The following is a 26,541-nucleotide window of genomic DNA, read 5'->3' on the forward strand; positions in this document are numbered from 1 at the left end:
AAAGGCAAGGACTGATTAAGGACAGTGAACATGGCTTTGTCCATGAGAAATCATGTCTCACAAACTTGATTTGAGTTTTTTTGAAGAAGTAACAAAGAAGATTGATGAAGGCAGAGTGGTAGACATGATCTATATGGATTTCAGTAAGACGTTTGACAAGGTTCCATATGGGAGACTGGTAAGCAAGGTTAGATCTCATGGAATACTGAGAGAACTGGCCATTTGGATACAGAACTGGCTCAAAGGTAGAAGACAGAGGGGGTGGGTGGAAGGTTGTTCTTCAGACTGGAGGCCTGTGACCAGTAGAGTGCCACAAGGATCGGTGCTGGGTCCACTACTTTTCATAATTTATATAAATGATTTGGATGTGACCATAAGAGGTATAGTCAGTAAGTTTGCAGATGACACCAAAATTGGAAGTGTAGTGGACAGTGATGGTTACCTCAGATTACAATGGGATTTGATCAGATGGGTCAGTGGGCTGAGGAGTGGCAGATGGAGTTTGTTTAGGTAAATGCGAGGTGTTGTACTTATACACTTAAGATCCTGTGGTGTGCTGCTGAACAAAGAGACCTTGGAGTGCAGGTTCATTGCTCTTTGAAAGTAGACTCGCAGGTAGACTGGATATGAAGGCGCCGATTAGTATGCTTTCCTTTATTGGTCAGAGAACTGAGTACAGGATTTGGGAGGTCATGTTGCAGCTGTACAGGACATTGGTTAGGCCACTGTTGGAATACTGCATGCAATTCTGGTCTCCTGCCCATCGGAAGGATGTTGTGAAACTTGAAAGGGTTCATAAAAGATTTACAAGGATGTTGCCAGGGTTGGAGGATTTGAGCTATAGGGAGAGGTTGAACAGGCTGGCACAGTTTTCCCTGGAGCATCGCAGGCTGACGAGTGACCCTATAGAGGTTTACAAAATCATGGATAGGATAAATAGACAATGTTCTCTCCCTGGGGTGGGGGAGTCCAGAACTAGAGGGCATAGGTTTAGGGTGAGAGGGGAAAGATTTAGTGGCAACATTTTCACGCAGAGGGTGGTGCACGTATGCAATGATCTGCCAGAAGTAGTGGTGGAAGGTGGTACAATTGCAACATTTAAAAGGCATCCGGATGGGTATATGAATAGTAAGGGTTTGGAGGGTCATGGGCCGGGCACTGGCAAGTGGGACTAGATTAGGTTGGGCTACCTGGTCAGAGTTAGACTGAAGGGTCTGTTTCCGTGCTATACACCTCTATGACTATAATTGAAGGATCCTTAGCAATAAGATTGTAAAGGAGCCAATTCATACAAACGAGATAGCAACTCAAAACGTTTCATGAAACACCATGTTAAATCTGCACCCTTTAAATTAATGTTAATTTTAAAACAGAGTGCACAATTGTAGTCACTCATATGACCTCAGTGTTCTCAACATATCTTTATATTAATAATGATAGTAAATGAGTATTAATTGTAAAGATTTAACAAGCTCCGCTGTGAATCATACAGTTAGAAATGCTCAAACTACAGCTTCAATCTCTGTTGTGCAGACCACACTCAATTAAGACTTGTTACTTGTGGAAGGTGACACAGCACCCTGCTCCTCTTGAATTATAACCTGGTAAAAATCACTTTTTTTGAGTGTGGAAGAAATCTGTTAAAAGGAATTACTTTAGATATGGATTCCCTACAGTGTGGAAACAAGCCCTTCGGCCCATCAAGTCCATACCGAACCTCCGAAGAGCAACCCTGCCAGACCCATTCCTCTACATTTACCCCTTCATCTAACACTACGGGCAATTTAGCATGGCCAATTCACCTAACCTGCACATTTTTTGGACTGTGGGAGGAAACCAGAGTACCCGGAGGGAACCCACACAGACACGAGGAGAATGTGCAAACTCCACACAGACAGTTGCCTGAGGCGGGAATTGAACCCGGGTCTCTGGCGCTTGAGGCAGCAGTGCTAACCACGGTGCTGCCCAAATGATTTTAATATACAATTCTTGTGGGACCCTCTCCATGACGACCTTCTGAGGTGCAATCAAGACAAACATCTTTTTTCAGGAAATCGCAAGAAGTTGCCAGGGTTGGAGGATTTGAGCTATAGGGAGATGCTGAACAGGCTGGGGCTGTTTTCCCTGGAGCGTCAGAGGCGGAGCGATAACCTTATAGAGGTTAATAAAATCATGAGGGGGATGGATTGGAAAAATAGACAAAGTCTTTTCCCTGGGGGGGGGGGGGAAAAAAAAAGAGTCCAAAACTAGACGGCATAGGTTTAGGGTGAGGGGGGAAAAGATATGAGACACCTAAGGGGCAACTTTTTCACACAGAGGGTACCAAAGGAAGTGGTGGAGGCTGGTACAATTGCAACATTTAAAAGGCACTTGGATGGATACATGATAAGGAAGAGTTTGGAGGGATATGGACCGGGTGCTGGCAGGTGGGAGTAGATTGGGTTGGGATATCTGGTTGGCATGGACGGATCAGACCGAAGGGTCTGTTTCCATGCTGTACATCTCTATGACTATCAGTTATTGCCCTGTGGTGAGTCTTTCCCACAGGTTTGCCATTATCCTGACAACACTGTTTTGCCAAAAGGAGACAAAGTTGAAGATTTTTGACTTGAACTTTTGACTTTGAAGGCTAACACACAACAGACAGAATTGAAAAAGGGACAATTTATACACAGGGGTGCTGGGTCCACCAATTTTTGTCATTTATATAAATGACTTGGATGTGAGCATAAGAAATATAGTTAGTAAGTTTCCAGATGACACAAAATTGTCGGTGTATTGGACAGGTAAGGTTACCTCAGATTACAACGGGATCTTGATCAGATGGGACAATGGGCTGAGGAGTGGCAGATGGAGTTTAACTTTAGATAAATGTAAGGTGCTGCAGTTTGGGAAAGCAAATCAGAGCAGGACTTATACACTTAATGTTCAGGTCCTGGGAAGTGTTGCTGAACAAAGCGACCTTGGAGTGCAGGTTCATAGTTCCTTGAAAGTAGAGTCGTAGGTAGACGTAGAGTGAAGGCAGTGTTTGGTATGCTTTCCTTTTGGAATACTGCATGCAATTCTGGTCTCCGTCCTATCGGAAGAATGTTGTGAAACATGAAAGGGTTTGAAAAGATTTACAAGGATGGTGCCAAGGCTGGAGGATTTGAGCTATAGGGAGAGGCTGAATAGGCTGAGGCGGTTTTCCTGGAGTGTCAGAGGCTGAGGGATAACCTTATAGAGGTTAATAAAATCATGAGGGGGAAGGATAGGATAAACAGACAAAGTCTTTTCCCTGGGGTGAGGGAGTCCAGAACTAGAGGGCATAGGTTTAGGGTGAGAGAGGAAAAATATAAAAAAGACCTAAGGGGCAACTTTTTCATGCAGAGGGCGGTACGTGTATGGAATGAAACTGGTGCAGGTTAGAACAATTGCGACATTTAAAAGACATCTGGATGGGTAAATGAATAGGAAGGGATTGGAGAGATATGGGCCAGGTGCTGGCAAATGGGATTAGATTAGGTTGGGATATTTGATTGGCATTGATGGGTTGGTCTGAAGGGTCTGTTTCCATGCTGTACATCTCTATGACTCTAAAGGAATAATTGTGCTACCATTGCATGGAGATGCAGGAGTTACTTAAGAGTTTACCCATCTTGTTGGAGAACTGATTGGTCAGGATGTTGCCATGGAAACACAGCAGAATGTGCTAAGCTTCATAACATGCTAACTTTCTTCTCTCTTCCTCCTACTCCCACCCTCAACCCCCAAACAATTACAAAATCCGATGTAAACTTTGATTTGTAGTCAGAATTTATTGTCATAAGTCAGTCTTGTTAAGTACAGCAAACCTGATCTGTGCTTTCTTGCAACCTGGGTCTAGAAGTTTGGTAGATTGGAGAATTTTACAGACTTTGCATGCTATCCCACTAATGCATAACAGATAACAGAACCCAATGTATGCATGTTTTCAGCTTTTAGCATGTGCAAACGCATCAATCTGCAAGCCCAAATGATAACTTCAAATTGGTTTCTGGTATAATACATAGCATGGTTTAATAAACGTTACTCAATAGTAGACTCACATCTAACACTCGACTTTTTTTCTGAGAGTTGCAAGCACGGGCTGGTTGAGCATAACTGACAGGCTGCCCGATGGGAATAGTTAATGGAACATATTAGGTATGTCTGCAAGACCTCGGTTCTGAAATTCATTTCAGTGGTCTGCAAAATTTTGTAAAATGGCAGCATCCTGCCAGTGGAGGAAACCATGGAAACCCAATGACTGTCAGCACAAATCAAACATGTTACGCCTTACTGGGCACAATTAGAATTAGAATTAGAATCCCCACAGCGTGGAAACAGGCCCTCCAGCCCAATCCATTTCCCTATCCTATATTTGCCCCTGACTAATGCACCTAGCCTACACATCCCTATGAGCAATTTAGTATGGCCAATTGACCTAACTTGCACATCTCTGGATTGTGGGAGGAAACAGCAGCACCCGGAGGAAATCCACACAGACACAGGGAGAACGTGCAAACTCCACACAGACAGTTGCCCTCGGCTGGATCGAACACGGGTCCCTGGCGTTGTGAGGCAGCAGTGCTAACCACTGAGCCACCATGCCGCCCCCAAGTCTGTAAAATTCCCCAGTCTATCCATCTTTTAGACCCAGGTTGAAAGAAAGCATAGACCAGGTTTCCTATACTTAAGAATTATTTATGACAAATGAGATATTAGATTAGATATTAGATTAGATATTAGATTAGATATTAGATTAGATATTAGATTAGATATTAGATTAGATATTAGATTAGATATTAGATTAGATATTAGATTAGATATTAGATTAGATATTAGATTAGATATTAGATTAGATATTAGATTAGATATTAGATTAGATATTAGATTAGATATTAGATTAGATATTAGATTAGATATTAGATTAGATATTAGATTAGATATTAGATTAGATATTAGATTAGATATTAGATTAGATATTAGATTAGATATTAGATTAGATATTAGATTAGATATTAGATTAGATATTAGATTAGATATTAGATTAGATATTAGATTAGATATTAGATTAGATATTAGATTAGATATTAGATTAGATATTAGATTAGATATTAGATTAGATATTAGATTAGATATTAGATTAGATATTAGATTAGATATTAGATTAGATATTAGATAATTTTACCCTTCGGCCCAACAAGTCAGCACCAACCCTCCAGATAAACAATTATGAACTATTGACATAATGCTAGCCCACAAACTCTTCCTCTACACAGAAAGAGTCACAGACAGACACAAAAAGTGTGTTATGGTCAGTGGAAAAAACTGGAAAGGCAGTTCTCTGGTTCCTGTCCATGGTTTGTTGTAACGAGCCTACTTCTGATCAGAACGCTGCTCCTCAGTCTTCCTTCTCCAGGAATTTTCATTTGCATACAGGCGGCACAGGTTAGCTGGTTCACACACACAATTAAGTCCCAGATCTTTACAGGTCACAACTTACAACTGATTGAGGTTAAATAAAATGGCTCTCTCCATGATTGAGATGCCTTTTACCATATAAGACAAGTAGCTCCTTCCTTTCTGTATATCCAGTGGCTTCTGTCCAGAAGATTCACAACCTCAACTTGTTCACCTGCTTTGGTGCTAATCGCATAGTTTTTGCGGCAGGACCTCATTGGTCACCATTTCATATGACAATCAGCAACATGCTGCTGGCTAAATGTCCATTTGTACACAGTCCCCTGGCTCCAGCTTGTCTGAAACTAGGCTTTCTCCACTGCTTGAACCAACAACCATGTAAACAGCACTTAAGAGTGAGTATCAGATACAGTAGTGTACTTATTGAAAGTGCAACAATCTCTGGTTTTTAAACCAGTCCTTTTCCCATTTCAGTTCATAATCAAATACAGAAAAATAGAAGTAAAACATGAGTAGTACATCCTGCTCACCATTTGCAAAGAGCAATATGCTGACCTTGCTTAATCAGGTGCAGGTCATGCACAACTAGTCCATCCTTGCAAATGCCAGAATACTAGTTCAATATTAGGTACAATTTTGCAATTATATGACTCTTAAATAATCCACGCTAAGAACTACAGCAAAAACCAACTTATCTGTCAGGCATGTAGTGTTATGCACTTATATGTGCCAAGAACTACCATATTAACATACAGAACTCTGTTTTACATAGGCAAAAACAATTTGCATGTGCATTGTATAATTTTCATAGGGGAAAAAACAGTTATAGAGAATGCCAATCTCTTGCATTCCCATGGCAACACCATGGCCTAGTCTGAGAACTAAGACTGACAGTCAACTATTCCTGTTGTGCCCCTCGTGGTAAACATAGCCCAATCAGCATCCTGTTCATACACTGTACAAGTTGATGGTCCTGCATCCTCGTCTTGATGAGCGAGAGACAGAAAGCTTTGAGCTTGTGTCTCCTTTTACCAATATTTAGGTTCTATGCTAATAAGCAATTACTTATAGACTCAGGTCCAAACAACTAGATGTCCCAATTTGCAACCTGTGGGTCATTCCAGATATTTCACCTTGAGAGGGGACACACACTTTCTGGATTCCAAGTGCATTAATATATAATGAATAATATTCAAATAAAAGAGTGGTGGCTTCATTTCAGCCCACTTAATTTTACACATGACTGTTGCCACTTAAACTATACCAACCATCTTGAATGGCATATCTGGCCAAAGACCTTCAAGCCCTAGAATGTTTTGATACCTACTGAATTACAGAGCACAAAACAGAATTGTTGTTAGTAGGTACTACTCTGATTGAAGGACCCCTTTTTCCCCCCAGTATATAAAATGTGATATATGACCTCAAACTTAATGGAACCTGCTGCATAATTCAAACACTGCAAAATTATAAACAGACACAGGCTTAACCAATTGCAATCACTGATGAAGAAATGATTTGTTTTTAGTGACTTTCATCACAGACAAAATTAATGCAGTATTAACAATCTTTTTGATTTTTGTGCCAATAAAATAAATCGCTTTTCATGGATTATGCATTGATGTGCAGTGACATATGCTTGATAATCCATACAACCTGTTCAATCTTCAGGTATGAAATAGAGTGTCTGAATAGTTGTCACGTTGCTAACACAACACTGCTTTTTTACATTCAGGCTATTGTTTTATACATTACGGCAACTGGTTACATAGCAATACATCTAGGTCAGGAAGCATGTTCTGAACTTAAGTAACTCAACAGATTGGTCTCAAGCTTTTAAGCTAAAATTTTGAAGAACTTGTTAAAAAAATGTTAATAATTGAAAAACAAATGTACAAATATTAATTTGAAACCAACCAAAGTATACCACAAAAAAAGAACTTATCATTGAAGCTCCTTTGTAACATGTTCTAAAAATTACCAGCTATCTGTTGGGCTGCAGAATCCTCAGACACTGGAACAGGCACATCCATTCTTATTTCCGGTTGTTTCTCAGGCAACTGAACAGAAGCATTGGCTGGTGTGAATTTTGCCTCAACATAGGCCACAGGTCCTGAAGAGGGCTTTGAATTGTGGAAGAGACTAGCCCAGGATTTGGCTGGCAAGGGAGCAGAAGCAGTAGGAGGAGCTAAAACTGTCTGCTCTGGCTCGACTGCAAATACATCGTCTGGTTTCTCCTGCTCGCATTCTGTGCTATCAGTTTGCAATCCTTCCCCATCAGTACTAGGATGTGCTATAGCACTTTCACCAGAATATTCCAGTGTTTGTCCACTGTCATTTTTAACATCCACAGTAATGTCTGTGCCTGCATAGGATTGTGCAATAGCTGTCCTTACTGGGCTATTCCTTCCAGTCTCAGAGAGATCGGGCTGTTCAGTGGAATTAACCTCAATAGTAGCCTCATTGTTTGCCTCCAGCTTAAATCCAGGCTGCTCAGCAGTCCTGGCCTCATCTAGTGTACTAGAGACTGTATCATTACAGAAGGCTCCACTAATGAAGTCCGCATCATTTTCAGGGCTATCACAAGTCCTCTGATTTGCTTTTGAAGAAATAGCTCCATGAGATTCAGCAATCTCTTTTGGGCCAAGTAAATCAACCTCTTCTGGGCTTATTGCATTTAGCCCGGAGTTTAACACATGTCCATTAACAAGGCCCAAAGTTTCAGCAGGACCACCAGCATCACTTGCACCTTCCTGATAGCGATAATAACCAGGTGGCCTTTTCTTCTTGTTCCTTCTTTCCCTTGGGCCTTGCCCACGGTAGACGAGATCATCATTTCCCTGGCAATTGCCACTGTCCAGAGAAATATTACCCTCCCCAAATTGGCAGTCAATGGAGCTATAGGCAGCTTCATCCGACAAGTTATTGAGGGATTTCTGTACAGGTTGATAACCCAATATAAATTCCGGTGCCTGTGGATTTAGAGTACTGGAAACTTTGTAAATATTGCCCTGCAATCCAGGCGGTTCAGACTCATTTTCTTCAGTGTCCGAATCATTTCCATCTCCTGTATAAACAAAACAAATATTAGCTGCAATGTTTATATCTTTTAAGTTACTATATAAAATATTATCCTTCATCTTGCTCCAAAAATAAGACACTACTAAAAAGCTACATAGTGAAAATAGTTTCGTTTAGAACAATTGAAATATTAAGTATGCAATGGTTTAAACAGCTTACTTTTGAGATTTAAGCTGAAAATCATACCAAAGAATTCTAGGGGGTGAACACTTATATTAACCATGTCGTATCAAAAGTAATTTATATATTTATTCCCAAATTATCCTACAAGCATTTGTTGCAAAAATCAATGCATGCACATAAAATGTTCAAGCTCCAGATGAAACAGCTTATTAAAGCGATTAGTTTTTATGTATGTACTCCCATTACTAAGCATTATTTAGAATTAGTTTGCATTAAAAAAAATTACCAAGCCTAAAGAACTAAAGGTAAACCTATTTTATGTATAATATTCATGCTATTCACGATTGTTCCAGATTATCGCAGTCAATGGAAGCTTCACAAATACTTACATAGCAACCACTTACCTACTGTCTGACTGACATGCAAGACTTTATCATTAAATGGGGGAAGCTGTGCCAAACAGAAAACAGATGTTTGGTATTATTCCTTACACAGGATTATAAAATTCTCACAAACATGATGCTTTGCCATATATTTTTGTTGAGTGATTACAATTTAAACAATTTGGTCCAGAAAATTTCAATTCAAATATGCAAGATACTTTCAATCTACAATACCAAAATTATGCATACCTGTACAGAATAAAAGGGTAAAATATTACACAGGAAAACATAAGCAAACTTCACCAATGATAAGGAGCTACAGATGCTGGAAATCTGAGACAAAATCAGAAATAGCTGGAAAAACTCTGCATCTATGGAAAGAAAGCAGAGCCAATGTTTTGGGTCCAGCAAGAGACAAAATCGTGCTCAACAAAGCGTTCACCTAGTCTGCATTTCAACCCCACAGAAAATAGAAGAGACTACATTGTTAGCAACAAATACAGCTGACTATTTTGACTGACATGCAGGTAAATTACTACTTCAGCTAGAAGGTATGTATAGGAGGGAGGAAGCGAACAAACAAACAGGTGTTACTCTCTGCAATTGCACAGTAAGACACCATGGGGGTGTGGGACAAATGGAACAGTGTCCCAGAGGACACAGTCCCTGTGGAAGGGTGGCAAGGGAGCGGAAGGAACTGCGGTGACATCCTGCTGGAGATGGTGGCAATGGCAGCTTATGATCCTTTCTATATGGAGGCTGGTGGAGTTGAAAGCAAGGATTGTATAAATGTTGCAGGTGGAAAATGAATGGATGAACAGAGTGCAGGAGATGAGTCATGGCTGAGGTGGCGGGGAATCCTCAGTTGAGGAAAAAGGTTGACATTTCTGAGGGCCCTTGTGGTAGGTGGATCAGAACAGAAGCAATCTTTACATTGTCTTTGTACTGATCCTTCTTTTAATAATAGGCACCAACATTTCAATCACAGAATACAGAGCAGTCAGTGTTGAGAAAAACAGAAGTTAATTTCAGAGGTGCATTTTCTTGGACTGATTACCGTTGCTTCTTCCTTCCCCTCCCCCCAAGCAAAGAGTACACTTACCTCAACAGAGCTACGTGATGTGACAAAGAACTGATTGAATTCATCAGGGCTGAACTCCCCAAAGATATACTGATGAGAAAGAGAAAAAGGATGCTTATTAACTTAGATTGACTGTGAGCACACAATACTTCCTAAAACCTAGGAGCTTATCTAGCAAATGGCTAACTTGTAGTACATCCTGTCACAACAACAGCACTAGACCATGCTGCTCATTATATTCTTGCCAGTATCCTTTAATACACACACCATATAAATCAACAGTTGAGGACTGTGCAAAACAACAGTTTTTCTCATGATTACTAAATGTAGCCAGACAGAAAAATGCTTGAAAGATTATTTTACATAAATGTAGGATATAGTAACTTGTAAAAGTGAACAATTAAAGGTAATGAAAAAAAAAATCAGTATGTGATAAAACATTAAGAGACCATGGAGTAAATGAACGAGATCAGGCAAATATCAGAATTTTAATTAAGCTTTTCACAGAATCATAGAAACCCTAAGTGTGGAATCAGGCCATTCGACCCAACAAGTCCACACTAATCCATTCCCCTACCCTACATTTCCCCTGAAACGTACCTAATCTGCACATCCCTGAACATTAGGGGCAATTTAGCATGACCAATCAACAAGCTGCATTCAGATAGCATTTTCAACACAACAGTTAATACTTGGTGCTAAACTGTAAGATTTATTGTTGCACATGACCAAACTCTTATTTAAAGTCAAAGTCAACAGGAAAAAAACAAGCTGGGCTTCTGTTCTAGATCACTCACCAGCAACTCATACTGATGTAGTCATGGAATTAGGGTAGTCAATACATTCAAAAAAGATCCAATTGCAAAACACAAAATAAATGCTACCAGAAGCAAAGATTAAAAAATTGGTCAGGTATGTCTGCCCATAAAAAGCAGGACAAATCCAACCCAGTCAATTATCGCCCCACAAGTCTATGCCACCTCCTGTCACTGCGCAATCAACAGTACTAGCAAATACCACTTCTTGAATAACAAACCTGCTCATATGATGCTGGTTCTTCCATGTCTACTCTGCGCCTGACCTCATTCAGCCTTGGCACAGACAGGAACAAAACAGCTTAACTCTGCAGGGGTGGGGGGGGGGGGGGGGGGGGGGGGGGAGGGGGGCAGTTAGACTCTAAACTTCAGCTCTTTTCTCTCCATACAGATGCTGCCAGACCTGCTGAGATTTTCCAGCATTTTTTTCTTTTGTTTTCAGATTCCAGCGTCTACAGTAATTTGCTTTTATTACAGCAGCTCTTCACAATGGGTCACAGCTGAAGATGGTTGGAGCTGTTTCATCAGTGATCTCTGCTCCATCATAAAGGTTCGAGATGAGAATTTCACTTGTAACTACACCATGGTCACCACCAACTCAAAGACATTTTCATGCCACGCAAATGCTTAGCAACACTCACTGCCAAGAAGAAAATTCAACCATCCCCACCCTTGTCAAATTGACATTGCCAAAGTACTCATCAGCATATTTCTGCAGTTACCAGAACCCAGGCATGACCACCATATAAACACTATAGCTATAAAAGCAGGGAATTCTGCAACAAGTTGCGATATTAAAGAGTTAATTGGCTCTACTGACCTGCAAGAAATTGAATGCCCAGGGGCAAGGTGGTGTGTCTTTGTTCCAAAGGTGAAAGGTGGAAGACTTACATGGCCATTTCCTTGCCACTCAGGGATGATTTACATTTTTCATCCGCAAATCAGAAATCAATAAGAACATTACAGTTGGAATTTGACTACTCCCCTATAACTTACAAAAAAAAGATTTGCAACAGATTTGACCATTAAGAGATTATTTGCATGACATTGTTTCTGGAGGGCAGGCGGTGACTGCATTGTATCTTGAGTGGCATGTGACTGTGACGGAGTAACTAGGAGTTGTCTTGTAGGCATTACTAACTGCGATGTAAGGATTTAGTATAAAGGAAGGACTGTTTCCTTTGTTCAGTCAGAACTTTTGCCATGACCCCGTAAGCCCTGCGAGGTGTGTTAAAGGTTTCTCCAAAGCTTGTACTGTACTGTGCGGTGCTTAATAAATTTGGTTGCTTATTCACAGACGTTGGTGTGTTGCAGTTGCATTAACTGTGTAAGAACCTCAGGAAAAAGACCTTTAAGCTGCCTCCCAATTCCTTAAAGCCTGCCCACCACTTACTAGATACAAATCAGCAATATAGTAGCATACTTAACACTTACTGAAGCTCAACATCATCTATGACAAAGGAGCACACTTGACTGACAGCTCATCTTTTATCTTCAACATTCACTCCCTCCAACACAGTGACAGCATTGGCTACTATCTACATGGAACACTGCAACACCTTACAAGTCTCCTTTGACAAAACATTCTAGACTTGCAACCAAATACATCCTAGAGCAACGAAGACAGCAGATGCATGGGGACACCGCCAGCTGAGAGCTCTACTCCACGCCAGACACCTACCTGACTTGGAATGAGTGCTGATCCTTCATCGTCACTGGAATAAAATCCTGAAATACCTGCCCTCACATTACTGTGGGTGTATCTACGGTGCAAACACTACAATGGTTCAAGAAGGAAGTTCAGCACCACTTTCTAAAAAGGAATGCCTGCTAGCCCAGCCAGGAACACACACACACCGCATGAGCAAACATAAAATTATAAACCAATAAGACAATCATAGCCCTCTGAAAAATTAAACCATTCATGACACTCAACGGTGGAGTCCTGTATTTCCTTAATCCACACCAGAAGTCTCCTCCTTGCAGAGGCCACTGGGATGTCCATCCTACACATTACCAACCCACAACTTCATTTTAGCCTTGAGTGGGAAGGGAACAAAAAATTCCAAGTTGACTCAATTGATTAATGTACCACAGTGACCAACTATAACTGAAAACAGATGTATTGTTACCTTCAAGGAAAATCCCAGGGGAAGGTAACATATGCATTCATTTTCAGTGCAATACTTGTATGTACTGCATAAGAATTTATCCTGCTAATTGCCATTTTCTCAAGTTTAGTTTTATAAACACCCTCACTTTAAGTTTCAACAAACTATAAAAGGTATTTTCACTTGTCTCTTCTCCTTTTGGGAATATTCACACCACATCTCTTTCTGCAGCTTTTCATTAACATACATTATACATTTATTTGGTCTGCCTCCCTACTCATAACCCCCCTCCGCTCAAAACAATTTAAATTAGATTGTCAATTTCAGGCAGACTAAATTCTCCCATAATGGCAGCCATTAATACCAGAAATTCCAGACCAGGTCAAGATATCAATTGTTGTTAACCTTAAAAAGTTCATAGGAATTAAGCATTAAAGCTAAGAAAGAAGAAACAAATCACTGGTATAAATGGAAAGGGGAAAAAAAAGTGATTACAATATGGCAATTTTTTTTTTAATTTGGCACTCAAACTGACAAAAATTATATACCTGAAATACCGGATGTTGACTGCATTATCACAATTGCCGCGAGTCGTCAGTTGTGTGTGCAAGTGACAAGACTCTTTGCCATTCAGTTTTATTTAAGGCAAAGCTGCATTATTATTCAAGTGAGTTATGCTGTAAATAAAGTATAACAATGATATATAAACTCCTTTCAATATGTGTCTATTACTTCACGTGTGTTTTAAATTGATAATGTGGACCTCTTGATCTACTGGAATATTGATCAACTAGCACACTCCTGATCCCATCGGTGCCAGTTAATAAAAAGTTTGCTGTAGCTTTTTCAGACAATATCATATAAAGCCATTTGCTACTGGCTCATAGCTAACCCAACCATTTCAAATTTGAATGGCCATTCCTATTTAAGTGTCAAGATCAAAGGCTTAAGTCAACAGATCAACAAAACAAATGACGAGAAGCACAAACTGTTAAACTATTCTACTTTTATTTCTTAATTTCTTGGAAGTCAGCCACTGTGTAATTGCAAAGACTCAAGTGAATATAGGTATGAATGATAAATAAATTTAGAATTCTAATTTTATTTAAAATATAGAAGCTAATTAAACAATAACTTTGCACAGCAACTTTATCACAGGAAAACATGATGGAAGATTCTGGAACATGGATTTTTTTTAAAAATCTATCCCTGTCATAAATTTTTTTGGTCTATTGAATTAGATTCCCCTACCTAGCCACTTTCTCAGCTGAACCTTTGGTGTCCTATCTGATCCTGAAATGAGGCTCTAATGGCACAACCTTTCCATTACTAAGACCACCCAGTTCCACCTCTGTATCATGAGATCTACATCTCCAAGGCACTTGAGTACAAAACATTATACTCATTCAATGACAAGATAATTACATAGATAAGCAAAACATTTTGTAAAAAGATAGTTTTATAGAGTGCCTTGAAAGGTGAGAAAGGAATAAATTTAGCAATGAAATTTCACAGCTCAAATCTCCTGGACAGACTAGATGCTGGGAACATGTTTCCATTGGTAGGTGAGACGCACCTAAGGGCACAGCCTCAGTAAAGGGAAAACCTTTTAAAATAGAAATAATGAGAAACTTCTTCAGTAGGTGAATAGTGAATCAATGGAATTCATTGCCACAGAAGGCTGCGGAGGCCAAGTCACTGAGTATATTTAACACTGAAATACATAGATTCTTGAATAACAAGAGGATCAAGGGTAATGGAGCAAAAGTGGGAGAACGTGGTTTAGAAACATATCAGCCACAATTGAATGATGGAGTAGGCTCGACGGGTTCTGCTCCTTTGTCTTATGGTCTCCTCGGCTGAAGATATTGTTGCTTATTTTAGAGTGCACTTGCACGTGCATAAAGGACTAAAATTGAATGAATGTAGTGTTCTTCGGATTCAAAGTGTTAAGTAATATGGCCAAACAAGGCACAGAAGGATTTGAAAATGATGTGGCTTAAGTTTGAGGTGTTTAATTATCCTGTGCTCACTAATGTATCATGATGCTGGTTAAGATTGCTGGGAGTAGAGGATTTAAGTCGTAGGGAGAGGCTGAATAGGCTGGGGCTTTTTAATCCCTGGTGCATTGGAGGCCAAGAGGTGACCTTCTCGATTTATAAAATCAGGAGGGGCATGGTGAACAGCCAATGCCTTTTTCCTAGGTTGTGGAATCCAGAACTAGAGGGCATTGGTTTAAGGTGAGAGGGGGGAGAAAAATTTAGAGTCATAGGGTCGTACAGCAGAGAGACAGACACTTTAGTCCAAACTGGACCAAAATGTCCATCCATGCTAACACCATTTCCCTGCACTCGGCCCATATCTTTCTAAACCTTTCCTATCCATGTAGTTGCCCTAATGCCTTTTCAATGTTGTTAATGTACTTGTCTCAAGCACTTCTGCTGGCAGCTCATTCCATATGCGTACCACCCTGTGTAAAAATGTTACCCCTCAGAGTACTTATTCTTTCCCTTCTAATCTTCAAATGATGCCTTCTCATCCTCTATTCCCCAATCCTGAGAAAAAGCCTCTCTTATACACATCCACAAGATCCCAACTCTTCCCACCCCCCAAGTCTCCAATGCTCTAAAGAAAAAGGTGCTGGCTTGTCCAACCTCTGCCTATAACTCAAACCATTGAATCCTGGCAACATCCTTGGAAATTTCTTCTGCACTCTTTCCAGTTTAATAACATCTTTCCTATAGAAAGGTGACCAAAACTGAACACAATACTCCAAGTGCGGCCTCACCAATGTCTTGTACAGCTGGAACATAACTTTCCAACTTCGATACTCAATGCCCTGACTGAAGGCCAGTGTGCCAAAAGCATTCTTCACTCTTTGTCTACTTTCAGAGACCTGCACCAGAACTCCAAGGTCCCTCAGTTGCACTAGACTCCTTAAGGCTCTCCCATTAATCATGAAACTCCTACCTTGATGTGACTTTCCAAAATGCAAGACCTCATACTTCCCTATATTAAACTCCATTTGCCATTCCTCAGCCCACTTCCCCAGCTGATCAAGGTCCTGCTGCAATTTCTGATCACCTTACTCAAATGTCCACGATACTGCCTAATTTAATGTCATCTGCAAACTTACTAATCATGCCTTTAAAAGGGACCTTTTCATGCAAAGGGTGGTGCATATAGGGAACAAACTGCCAGACCAAAGGTGTTTCTGTGTTGTATGAATCGATATGAGCAAAACTAGGTGAACTTGTTGATGGTTGGCTTTCCATCTTCAACCAGGAGAGCATGTGAGCCATATAATCTGGAGATGAGACACATCCCAAGTTTTCAACAGCAATTGGGCTGAGGCAGGGGCTGGCATAGCTGAGGTTTATGAAGGTGGAATTATGTACACTTACCAATAGACACTGTTGTTAAAAGAGGTAAAAACAATGACTGCAGATGCTGGAAACCAGATTCTGGATCAGTGGTGCTGGAAGAGCACAGCAATTCAGGCAGCATCCGAGGACAGGCAAAATCGACGTTTCAGGCAAAAGCCCTTCATGTTGTTAAAAGCTCAGTTCAGGGTCAAATAGGCCACAAGGTTGCACAGTCTGATTTGGTTAAAGGTTGGAATGTGCCAGTCAGCAGTACAAGGTATATTTCGACAAACATCACCAAAGCTCAAGACAACAAAAGCTTCCCACCGTGAGATATAGAGGGTCTAGAAATCATTAAAATCCTCTAATTGTATGCATCTTCAAGTGTTTGACGTAAAAGATAATTGCTCATTATAAATGTCACCTGTAGTGGCATGTATGCTGAAGCGCCTCATGTGAAAGAAAGTGATCTGTATTACACTTAATGCATTGCCAAATTTCAACTCATATTTAATGTACTTTCACATATTTTGTGAATAAAGTATATATTTTTAAAAAAGGAGATTGCTTTTAACCAGCTCAACCAAACATTAAAACACATGGTTATTAGCCACAATACTCTGCTAATCTGATTTGAGAATCCCAAACCCAATCAATAGGCTGCATTACTAATTACCTACAACAGAGAGAGGGTAGGACAATGGAAAGAAATCCACGTACTTAAACATATACTTAAATTGTGATGAGTCATTAGAATCCAATTGTCACTGACCTTAACGGAACCGTAGCTCATTCAATCCCCAGCACATTGTATATCATGGTTGACTGGATCCCGTAAATCCACAAACATATATACTAGTCACCTATTCTGAAATTAATAAAACTCCCATAAACAAGAATTTGTTTGAGTCTCTGACTTTGTATTTTACCAACTTAAAATATTCTTAAAACACTTATTGTTAAATATCCTGAAAATAGACAGCATTCTCCAATAAACCTAAAGTTAGAAATATTTTCAAATGCCAAATCAGAACTTTGAAGATCACCTACTGAAAACTGTTTAAACTAAATCGATGCAAAAATTATAACTACGTGCCCTCCTCACACACCCCCCTCCCCATTTGTGAAGAGCTTGATGAAATCAAAAACAAACAAAGAAACAAATCCAATGTCTTTAAGTGTGCTCTCCTTCATCTAGTAATCAAAATTCGGGCAGCATTTTTCTGTCAGATTCAACAATGTTTCATTTTCTGGTTTCGGGATGATTTATTGACAATACACTTACAGGAATAACTTTTAGTTCATTACAGCTACAATACTGGTTTTGCGCAATGAGTGAAGAACCCATGGGTCAAGACCAATTGGACCAACTATAGGAAATTTAAATAGATAAGTCATTGATGGTTAATTTGCAACATATTTTGTATGCATCATGGAGTTGGATTTATGTTGCACCTAAATAATCCATACAAAATATCACATTTTAACTCGTGCCATGATCAAGATCAGTTAACTTAGTACAAAACAGAAACCGAACTCAAGATCTTCTGATCTATGTTTTAACCAAAAGTCATAAATGCAATGCCATAATCCCTATATACTACATGTTGAATAGTTAGAGGTTAATGTACACAGTACCGAGCTAGCACACATTAATTAGCTCTCATGATTTGGGTATACAGAGAAAGTAATCAGTTGATTGTGAAGCTCTTTGGAAAATGCTAAGTTGGAAAATAAATGTAATCTCTTTTTGCACAGAAACATGTTTCATTGTCAAATACAGTGATAGCTTCTCTCACTCCGAAAACAAAAAAAATCAGAATCCTTATAGTGCAGATAGAAGCCATTTGGCTCATCAAGTCTGCACTGACCCTCCAAAGAGCTTCCTACCCTATCCCTGCAACCCTACATTAATCATGGCTAATTCATTTAGCTTGTACATGCCTGGACACTGCAGGGCAATTTTCCATGGCCACTCAACTTTCTCATTTTTGGACTGCAGAAGGAAACCAGAACGGCCAGTGAAAATCCCCACAGAAATGGTGAGAATGTCTGTGTGGAGCTTGCACAGTCACACAAGGCTGGAATCAAACGCAGGTCCATGTCGCAGCTCTTACTTTTAATTTTTCCCTAAGATTGAATTTTAAAAACTCAAGTTGCTATACCAGCTTCATATATGTTTGAAAGCTTTCAACTCAATTAAATTACCAACCGAACATGTTGTGTGTTTAACAATACTGCAACTTAACAAAATACATAGTTCACACTCAAATAGCTAGAGAGAAAAATCCATGATTTTATCATAATATCTCACTGAATGCAGCCCAAATCACCCATAATGGTGATTTCTTCTCCCACCACCTATCCCTCCAAACAGAAACATGGTCTTTTTGGCATCCAGTCAGCTCTAAGATATCATGCTTTGCTTTGGAAATCTGTAGTTAAGACAACCCTCTGACAAATTCAGTAATCTGGTAACTAAAGCGATATGTCCACAGAGCATTGTTTATTAGCAAATCTAACGTACCCTTGCTTTGCATTCCTTTGGATTCCCAACTGACAAGGTACAAAATGAGAACCTGGTACTTGGACAGTCCAAGGTCCCAATAAACTTTACCCAGGCTTAATTCTAGGAGATTACACTTTTAAATTTCATTCAAAGCATTTGCACAACATAGATTTAATATAGAGCTGACCACAGTGCCAAACATCGTATCACAAGACCTTTAAATCAGGTAGACCAGTCAAGAGTGAACTCTGTTTCAGGTAAGATTATAAGACAGGTTCTAAAAAGCACAGTATTCTGACCAGAAATCCACAGAAGGCCTACCAATTCCCTCAGAACAGTTTTTGATTATTAAGTTCAAAAACATCCCGAGGCACAACTGGTGTTATGAAGCAATGGTTTCACAACTCTGCATGCAAACTCTACTGGATATAACATTGATTCTCCAAGACTCAGTGCTGCTATTAAATTTCACACTGCTTAAAATCCTACTATGTTTTAGTCTCACCTGCCAATGCTTAAAGATTCTGACATCTTTTGATATTGGAGGGCAAGATCCATTATGTAGCAGCACTAGTGCAACTATGAAGCTCCTTCAGACAAGGCGGTGAGTTTCTCAGTCAATAAAAATACTTAAATTTTTAAAAAAGATTCAACTGGAACAGCTTGTGTTACTAACTTAAATGGGTTTTCTATGTTGCCCACATGCAAGAAAAACAATATATATCAGCCAACGTGAATGTACAAAATTGTTCCTTTCAATCTAACAGACTCACCCATACAAGGTGGAAAATCTCAATTTTGTTTGTACAAGGATATGAAAAGCATATTAAATATTAATTTAGTTTTTTTCATAAACATGAAATAAAATTGCAATTTGTTTAAGTACCTACAAACGTACATCTACTTTATTCTTAAGCTTTTTTTCAGTTAACAACTCAGTTATTACACAATACACATTCCTGTTGCAATTGTATAAAATTGCAAGCATACTTACAAGTCGGCGAATATTTTTAATTCAAATTTCAAATGCCTCATACATGCAAAGACAATGGAATATTCCAAAGTAGCATCTGTGATCATGTGATTGTTGCAAGGCTACAAGCTTAGTTAACTTTCAATGTTCTTAAAATGTAAATATCTAAATAACCCTTGGACTTGGTGGTTCAGTTGGGCAATTAACACCATTCTTTTATCTCTGCGATACAAGTTAAAATCCAACCCAGGGAGGCATGAATAAAGCAATTCTTGCTAGAATTTTATCTGATATCATCATTCAGGTAATAGTGGTACAGCTGGTACAGAAGAGATGCATTCAGCTTTACGCGATCTAAACTAAGACTTCTCAAAGTGGGAGGGTAGGACCCCAGATAGGATTGACAACTGACATGTTGAGATTGAGCGCTGCAAGGCAGCAATATTTACCAAGGAACTAGGCCCTCCTCTCATTGGTTTTCTGCCCATTCCCTACTTCTCCACTTGTATTCTCTAAGGATTTGTGATAACATTTAAGCCTGAAATGGGGTCACAGTGAAAAAACATTTGGGAAGCACTGATCTAGAATCATCAAATCCCTACAGCACAGAAGAGTCCATTCAGCCTTGTGAGGCTGCACCAACCATCCCAAGAGCATCCCAGTCAGACTATGGGACAACTTAGCACGGCCAATCCACATAACCTACACATCTTTGGACTGTGGGAGGTAACCAAAACATGCAGAGAAAACCCTCAGATCCAGGGAGAATGTTTGTGTGGAGGTTGCACAGTCACCCAAGGTTGGAATCAAACCTGGGTCTCTGGCACTGTGAGGTAGCAGTGCTAACCACTGAGCCACCCTAAACTAAATCAAAAACTAAACAGTTTCCTTCTCAATGAAGTTATATTTTGCAGAAGGCTTTAAGTTGTCAAAAGTGGAAAGTTAATGCAAAATGGAGTTTTGATAACATTAGCAGAAATGAACTGAGGCTTAGATATTTATTACATCACACAAACCTCTGATGAGATTGTTATATTTAATCTTTAATTAGCATGTTAGTCTAATTTCTATTTTTATTATCTACTTCAGACATGGGTGACCCTGGCAAGGCCACATTATTATACTTCCCTAGTTGCCTGAAAGGAGAGCAACCTTCCATCTTAATGCTTGATATTACAACTCACTCACTTGCCTCATCTTTAAAAAAATACTACAAGCTAAGTGTGTAGTGTGAAATGCAAGTAAGCATGACTTATGATAGTTCTGCAGCTTTCAGTCTTTCTAGCATCAGACATAAGATAATCAGTTTTGTTGAATTAAACTTCATATTTTGCCACCATTGTCTGAGAGCAAAATATTAGCTTAAGGACGCACAGAATTCATTCACATCAGCAGCAGCTGCTATGGTGAGGACAACACTACAATTTGGCATGTATCACATGACAGATTTCAATGCTATCAATATAACCGCAGCATCAAGTAAGGAAACCATTTCCACCTGTAAAAGACTATTTACTTTCTGAATTCAACACAGCAATGCAAATAAACTCAAGTGCTAGATCCTTTAACACGTTATGTAAATATATAGACCAGTTCCCCACAGATACTAATAGGTCTAGGTAGACAAATATTTCAAATAAATCTTCAACTGGAATAAGCAATTTAACTTCAGTTCAACTCTACATACATAACACTCATGATACGTGTACGTTACAGGACAGATGACTATCACTCAGATATCCATAAATGTTGGCATTACAGAAATTATAACATGTGCTGCAAGTGCATATTATCATTAAGAGCGCAGTCCATAGAATCGCTATCATGTGGAAACAAACCCTTCATCCCAACAAGTCCTCATCGACCCTCCGAAGAGTAACCCAGCCAGACCCATCCCCCTACCCTATTACTCTACATTTACCCCTAATTAATGCACCTAACCGTACACATCCCTGAACACTATGGGCAATTTAGCATGGCTAATTCACCTAAACTGCACATTTTTGGATTGCAGGAGGAAACCCATGCAGACACGAGGAGAATGAGCAAACTCCACGTAGACAGTCGCCAGAGGCTGGATTCGAACCCAGGTCCCTGGCGCTGTGAAGCAACAGTACTAACCACTCAGCTACTGTAACTTTTACTAAGCTAACAAACTGCTCATGGCATTACTAACAGCCCCACTGGAGGAAAGAAATACATTGATAATGGAGAGAATTAGCCACCTTCAATAGCATTCAAATAGCCACCTCTTGGTGAGAATCTAGAAATACAGTGAGATATTTAAAATTACAAAATTGAGTAAGAAAATTTGACAAATTTATATTAATTATGCCTAGAAGTATAACATGAAGCAAGATTTGCAGCAGGATGTATAGTTGCTCATTACTTATTGTACAACTTATAAGCAATATTGAACCTCTTGGTTATAACAGGACAAAGGCATTCTGAGTTCAAGGTCGGCTTGGAGACAGAAAGTATAGACTAATGACAAACAATCAACTTCCAGACTAGATGGATGCATACAGTGATGCCTACTAGAGCTCGGTATTAAGTCCGCTTGAAACAAATGCGATGATCTGGAATTAGAAACATAGGACTGCATTTTGAAGTCGCTGAATGACAAAGTAAATGAGGAGGGCAGTAACAGACTTCAGGAAAACAGACTTGGTGAAGTAAATGGATATACATCAAACAGAATTTACCAGAGAAGTGTGAAGTAATACAATTCATTAGGAAGAATGAACACAGGCAATAATAAATTGACATTAAATAATCTGAAAGGGTTGCAGAAAGGGAGAGACATAGGGACATGTATATAGTGAAAATAAGTTAAAAATGCATGAGATCCCTGGTATTAATAACTAATAACAAAAGTAAGGCTGTACTAAGCATCCATAATTAATTACTGGTGACACTTGAGAAAGAATGTCATCTCAGAAAGAGTGAAGACAAGATTTACTAAAATTATCTCAAATATTTGAGGGGAGGAATAAAAAATAGTAAACTTTTTTAAAAAACTTCAGTTATATGGAAAGTCAGACAATGGTTCTCCTTGGAGAAAGCAAAGAGGCATTCTGATATAGTTTTTAAAAATCATTTAACAGTTTTGATGAACAAAGGAGGATACATATTCCACTGACAGAACACAGTCACTAAGCAGGGCACTGAGATTTACTTTGACTGGCAAAGAACCTGAAATTCTATGCAAGTCAGGGTGGTGGAGATAGAAATCAAAAGGAATTTCCAAAGGGAATTGGTTAAATACTTCCAGAACTCTATCAAGAAGCTTGCTTAGACAATTAGGTCAAGTAGCTCCTTCTAATTCTACAGCCAGATTTCACAATCGGTGGCAAAATGACAAATGATATCACTACCCTTAATTAATGTTAGACATTTGTCTGACAATTTCTAGCATGGATTCTCCCTTTTGGGGAGTCACTGATTCTGGGGCCAATTGTAAGAGGTCGCTGTAAGTTCAGCAACTGTGATGTCAGATTAATCAGCCAATCACGTTGAAGAATGATATAACTGATTGGTACAAACTCAATGGGGGTCAGCAATAAGCTAAAAAAGATTTTAAACACTAAATAAAAAAAAAAGGTTATCATATAAAATTTGACCTTCCACAAATAAAATTAATTTTTCAAAGATGAAAGGGAATATTCAGGAGTAATTATGATTTAGTAATCTATTAAAAATTCAATTAAAAATCACAACACCAGGTTATAGTCCAACAGGCTTAATTGGAAGCACACTAGCTTTCGGAGCGACGTTCCTTCATCAGGTGATTGTCAGACAATCACCTGATGAAGGAGCGTCGCTCCGAAAGCTAGTGTGCTTCCAATTAAGCCTGTTGGACTATAACCTGGTGTTGTGTGATTTTTAACTTTGTACACCCCAGTCCAACACCGGCATCTCCGAATCATCAAGTCACTTAAGGATTTTTAAAAATAACAAGATTACAGCACAAAAGAAACCTGACATCAGTTCAAGTGGTTTCTACGAATTGACATCTGCTGGAATTCAAAAGTACCTCCTATAGAAGTGCAGGGAATCTGACAAAAACTGCTGGATAATTACATTAACTGTACCTTTGGATGCCAGAGCTGCTGTCAGGTTTGTACATATTTGTTTGTTATACATATGCTACCTATATATTTTTAAATTTTATTTTCCCTCAAAAGGATTAAATTGGAGGGTTTGTCACTTTACCTGTTCCAAATACAGATCTACCTTAGATTATAGTAATGTTAATTTATTTGCTGCTTGCTAAAATAAGAAACTAGAAACAGTAGCAACAATCTCGAAAGCATAGGTCATGAAAACACTTTTGCTGGTTAAAAAGCTATGCATGTTCAAAATTAGACCTTAAGATGAATTTGAGGTTTTCCACAGAGTACTCCTGCAAGCAAGTACAACTGCTTGCTATGGTAGCAACAATTTTCAGTGTTGATTTAAGACAAATCTGCTTCAAATGTGAGAAGAGGCTGTCCATAGCATTTTTAGGCGTGCATAAATGCAATGTACACAGGTATTTTTGAAAGCCCCACTTCTGTGGAGTGTCAATTGTCATTTAGCAATACATTTCTGCACAAAAACAAAACTGGATGAAGCAAATTAATTTTAAATTGAAATTAGCTATTTCAATAAATATTATTTGGGAAAGGTATTTTTAAAATTGAAAAAAAAATCAATGACAGCATATTGCAGAAGACCCCTTTCTTGTTGGAGAGTTTTACAGGAACTGCAAGACACCTCAAATCTTCAACTGTTAATTTTGCACACATAAATAATCATAATAAACACAAATTAATAAGTGGTGGGTACAATGGAAATCTTAGAGGTTAATAGTTATCCACTATCTCATTTCAGCCCTTCCTTTCGCAGCAGAAAATCCACTCTGGTTACAAATCATTCAACATAAATAATTCCTAAGAGCTTTAAATTCAAATAAGAGTCAAAATAGCATTTTTCCTATTTTGTTCATAAAGCAGATATTATTTAATCTATTGAGACCAATTAAAAACTTCACAGTTCTTGGCAAGATGACCAGTCATACTAGAGTTGATGGGACTATCCAAAGCAGGTATTTAAAATGGTTTTCATATTGTTTGTTATAACATCTTTGCCCTCAGATATTCTTCTTTGACTTGGGAACATGCATAGAATGCAGATAAAGGGGGTGGCAGGGTGGTGAAAAGCTTCATAGAGCAAGCAATTTCTAAATGCAGAATTGACAGCAAAACTCACTAATTTGTTTCTCAACTCATGGTTATAATACAATTGACAATACAGAATTTGTTTTTTAAAATATAAATTCAATTTTCACACGCAGTTCTAACAAGGACATGAGAGAAAATGCTGGTCAGATTTTATATAAAAAACACATGGCAACATAGTAAGCAGTTTATCCACACTAGTTTAATTTATTTCAGTAAAGCAAGAGGAATTGTTCAAATCCGACTGAAGATAAACAAGCAGGAGGCTGGAAGCCAGGCAGCAATCCCACACAAGGCTTTTACCAAACTTTCTAGATGTTAAAGAAAAGTGTGCTACAAGTTCGATCAGAACCACAGCTTGCACTGCAATAATTAGTGAGACTAAAAAACTAATGTGTCATGTGCGTATTATAGTACAGGCAGAAACCAAGAGATTTCGTTCAGAACACGTGCAGAACAGGAGCACCCCCGCCTACAAATTAAAATCGTCGGAATCCACTTCGACCATTCCCCAGTATTAAAAGTACATGTCCACAAACGCGGATCTTGGAAGGTCTTTTCTTGCCCACAAACGTGTTGTGATAAAACTCAAGGATCTACCCTGCTGTCCGAGAGAATCCCTTCCAGGTTAACTGTAGGGGACACACAGTCCAAGCTGGAATGAATCATCATGCGCCCCTCCCCCACCCCTCATCTCTTTTAATGCTTTCTTGCTGAACCGAACATTTTGGAATGCAGCCGAACTATAGAAAATGGCCTGTTAACAGGGCCGCGGCGCATGTCAGCCCCAGGCAGAGCGAAACGTGAGGCACCACGGCGGGCGGGTCCCGTTAAAGGGATGTGTCCTTCGGATGGTCAAGAGCCTGACAGCATCGCGAGGGCCCCTGGGCTAAAACTCTACGACGGCAAGGAGTCAGGCTGAAGAAAATACCCCGGGGCCTAAACCTCATGGATCCTCCGCCTCCTTCCCCCCGCCCCGCACTATCACCACCTCATCCTCGACAGGGAACAAAATCTCTAATCCTGCCCCCACCGCCAAGTTGTTTCATTCCCTGCCCGGCCCCCGGCGTCATCCGCTGCCATGCCCGGCTCTCCTCACCTTTATACTGTTGCTAGCCATTTCGCTGCTTTTGAATGAGATAACTCATGCTTCCCCGTTTGCCGCCATGTTGTCTGCTCCGCCGGAGCCCGTGCGCCTGCGCGCCCGTCTCCCAGGCGCCTCTCCCCCCCGAACCCCCGCCCCAACCGCTACCCTCCCATTGGCCCAAAACCGCCGCCCTCTCCTATTGGCCTGCCGCTTCAGTGACCCCCCATTCGTCCCTCTGCTGCACGCCTCCTTTTCCATTGGTCGGACGGTACCACCGCTCTTCCACCATTGCTCCGCCACATCCACGCTCTCCCATTGGTCTAGAGGCCACGAGGGCCGCGTTCTATTGGTCAGCCCGCGGGACATG

At 39.7% G+C, this 26,541-nt stretch overlaps 1 protein-coding gene across 1 annotated transcript in view; it reads right to left on the bottom strand.

Annotated features, from left to right (window-relative positions):
• usp10 (ubiquitin specific peptidase 10) overlaps window positions 1–26,298 on the bottom strand; it is a 76,369-nt gene extending 50,071 nt beyond the window's left edge. The window contains exons 1-4 of the mRNA XM_043706638.2: window positions 26,187–26,298; window positions 10,114–10,182; window positions 9,033–9,078; window positions 7,406–8,491 (exon numbers count right to left, since the gene is read on the bottom strand). Of these exons, the coding sequence (XP_043562573.1) occupies window positions 7,406–8,491; window positions 9,033–9,078; window positions 10,114–10,182; window positions 26,187–26,207 (1,222 nt within the window). The 5' untranslated portion in view covers window positions 26,208–26,298. The remainder of the gene's footprint in view (window positions 1–7,405; window positions 8,492–9,032; window positions 9,079–10,113; window positions 10,183–26,186) is intronic.
• Window positions 26,299–26,541: the final 243 nt, after the last annotated feature.

This window comes from Chiloscyllium plagiosum, unplaced genomic scaffold, assembly GCF_037043375.1.
Source record: "Chiloscyllium plagiosum isolate Xiang-an unplaced genomic scaffold, Cpla_swu_hap1 HiC_scaffold_17, whole genome shotgun sequence".
Classification (NCBI taxonomy): domain Eukaryota; kingdom Metazoa; phylum Chordata; class Chondrichthyes; order Orectolobiformes; family Hemiscylliidae; genus Chiloscyllium; species Chiloscyllium plagiosum.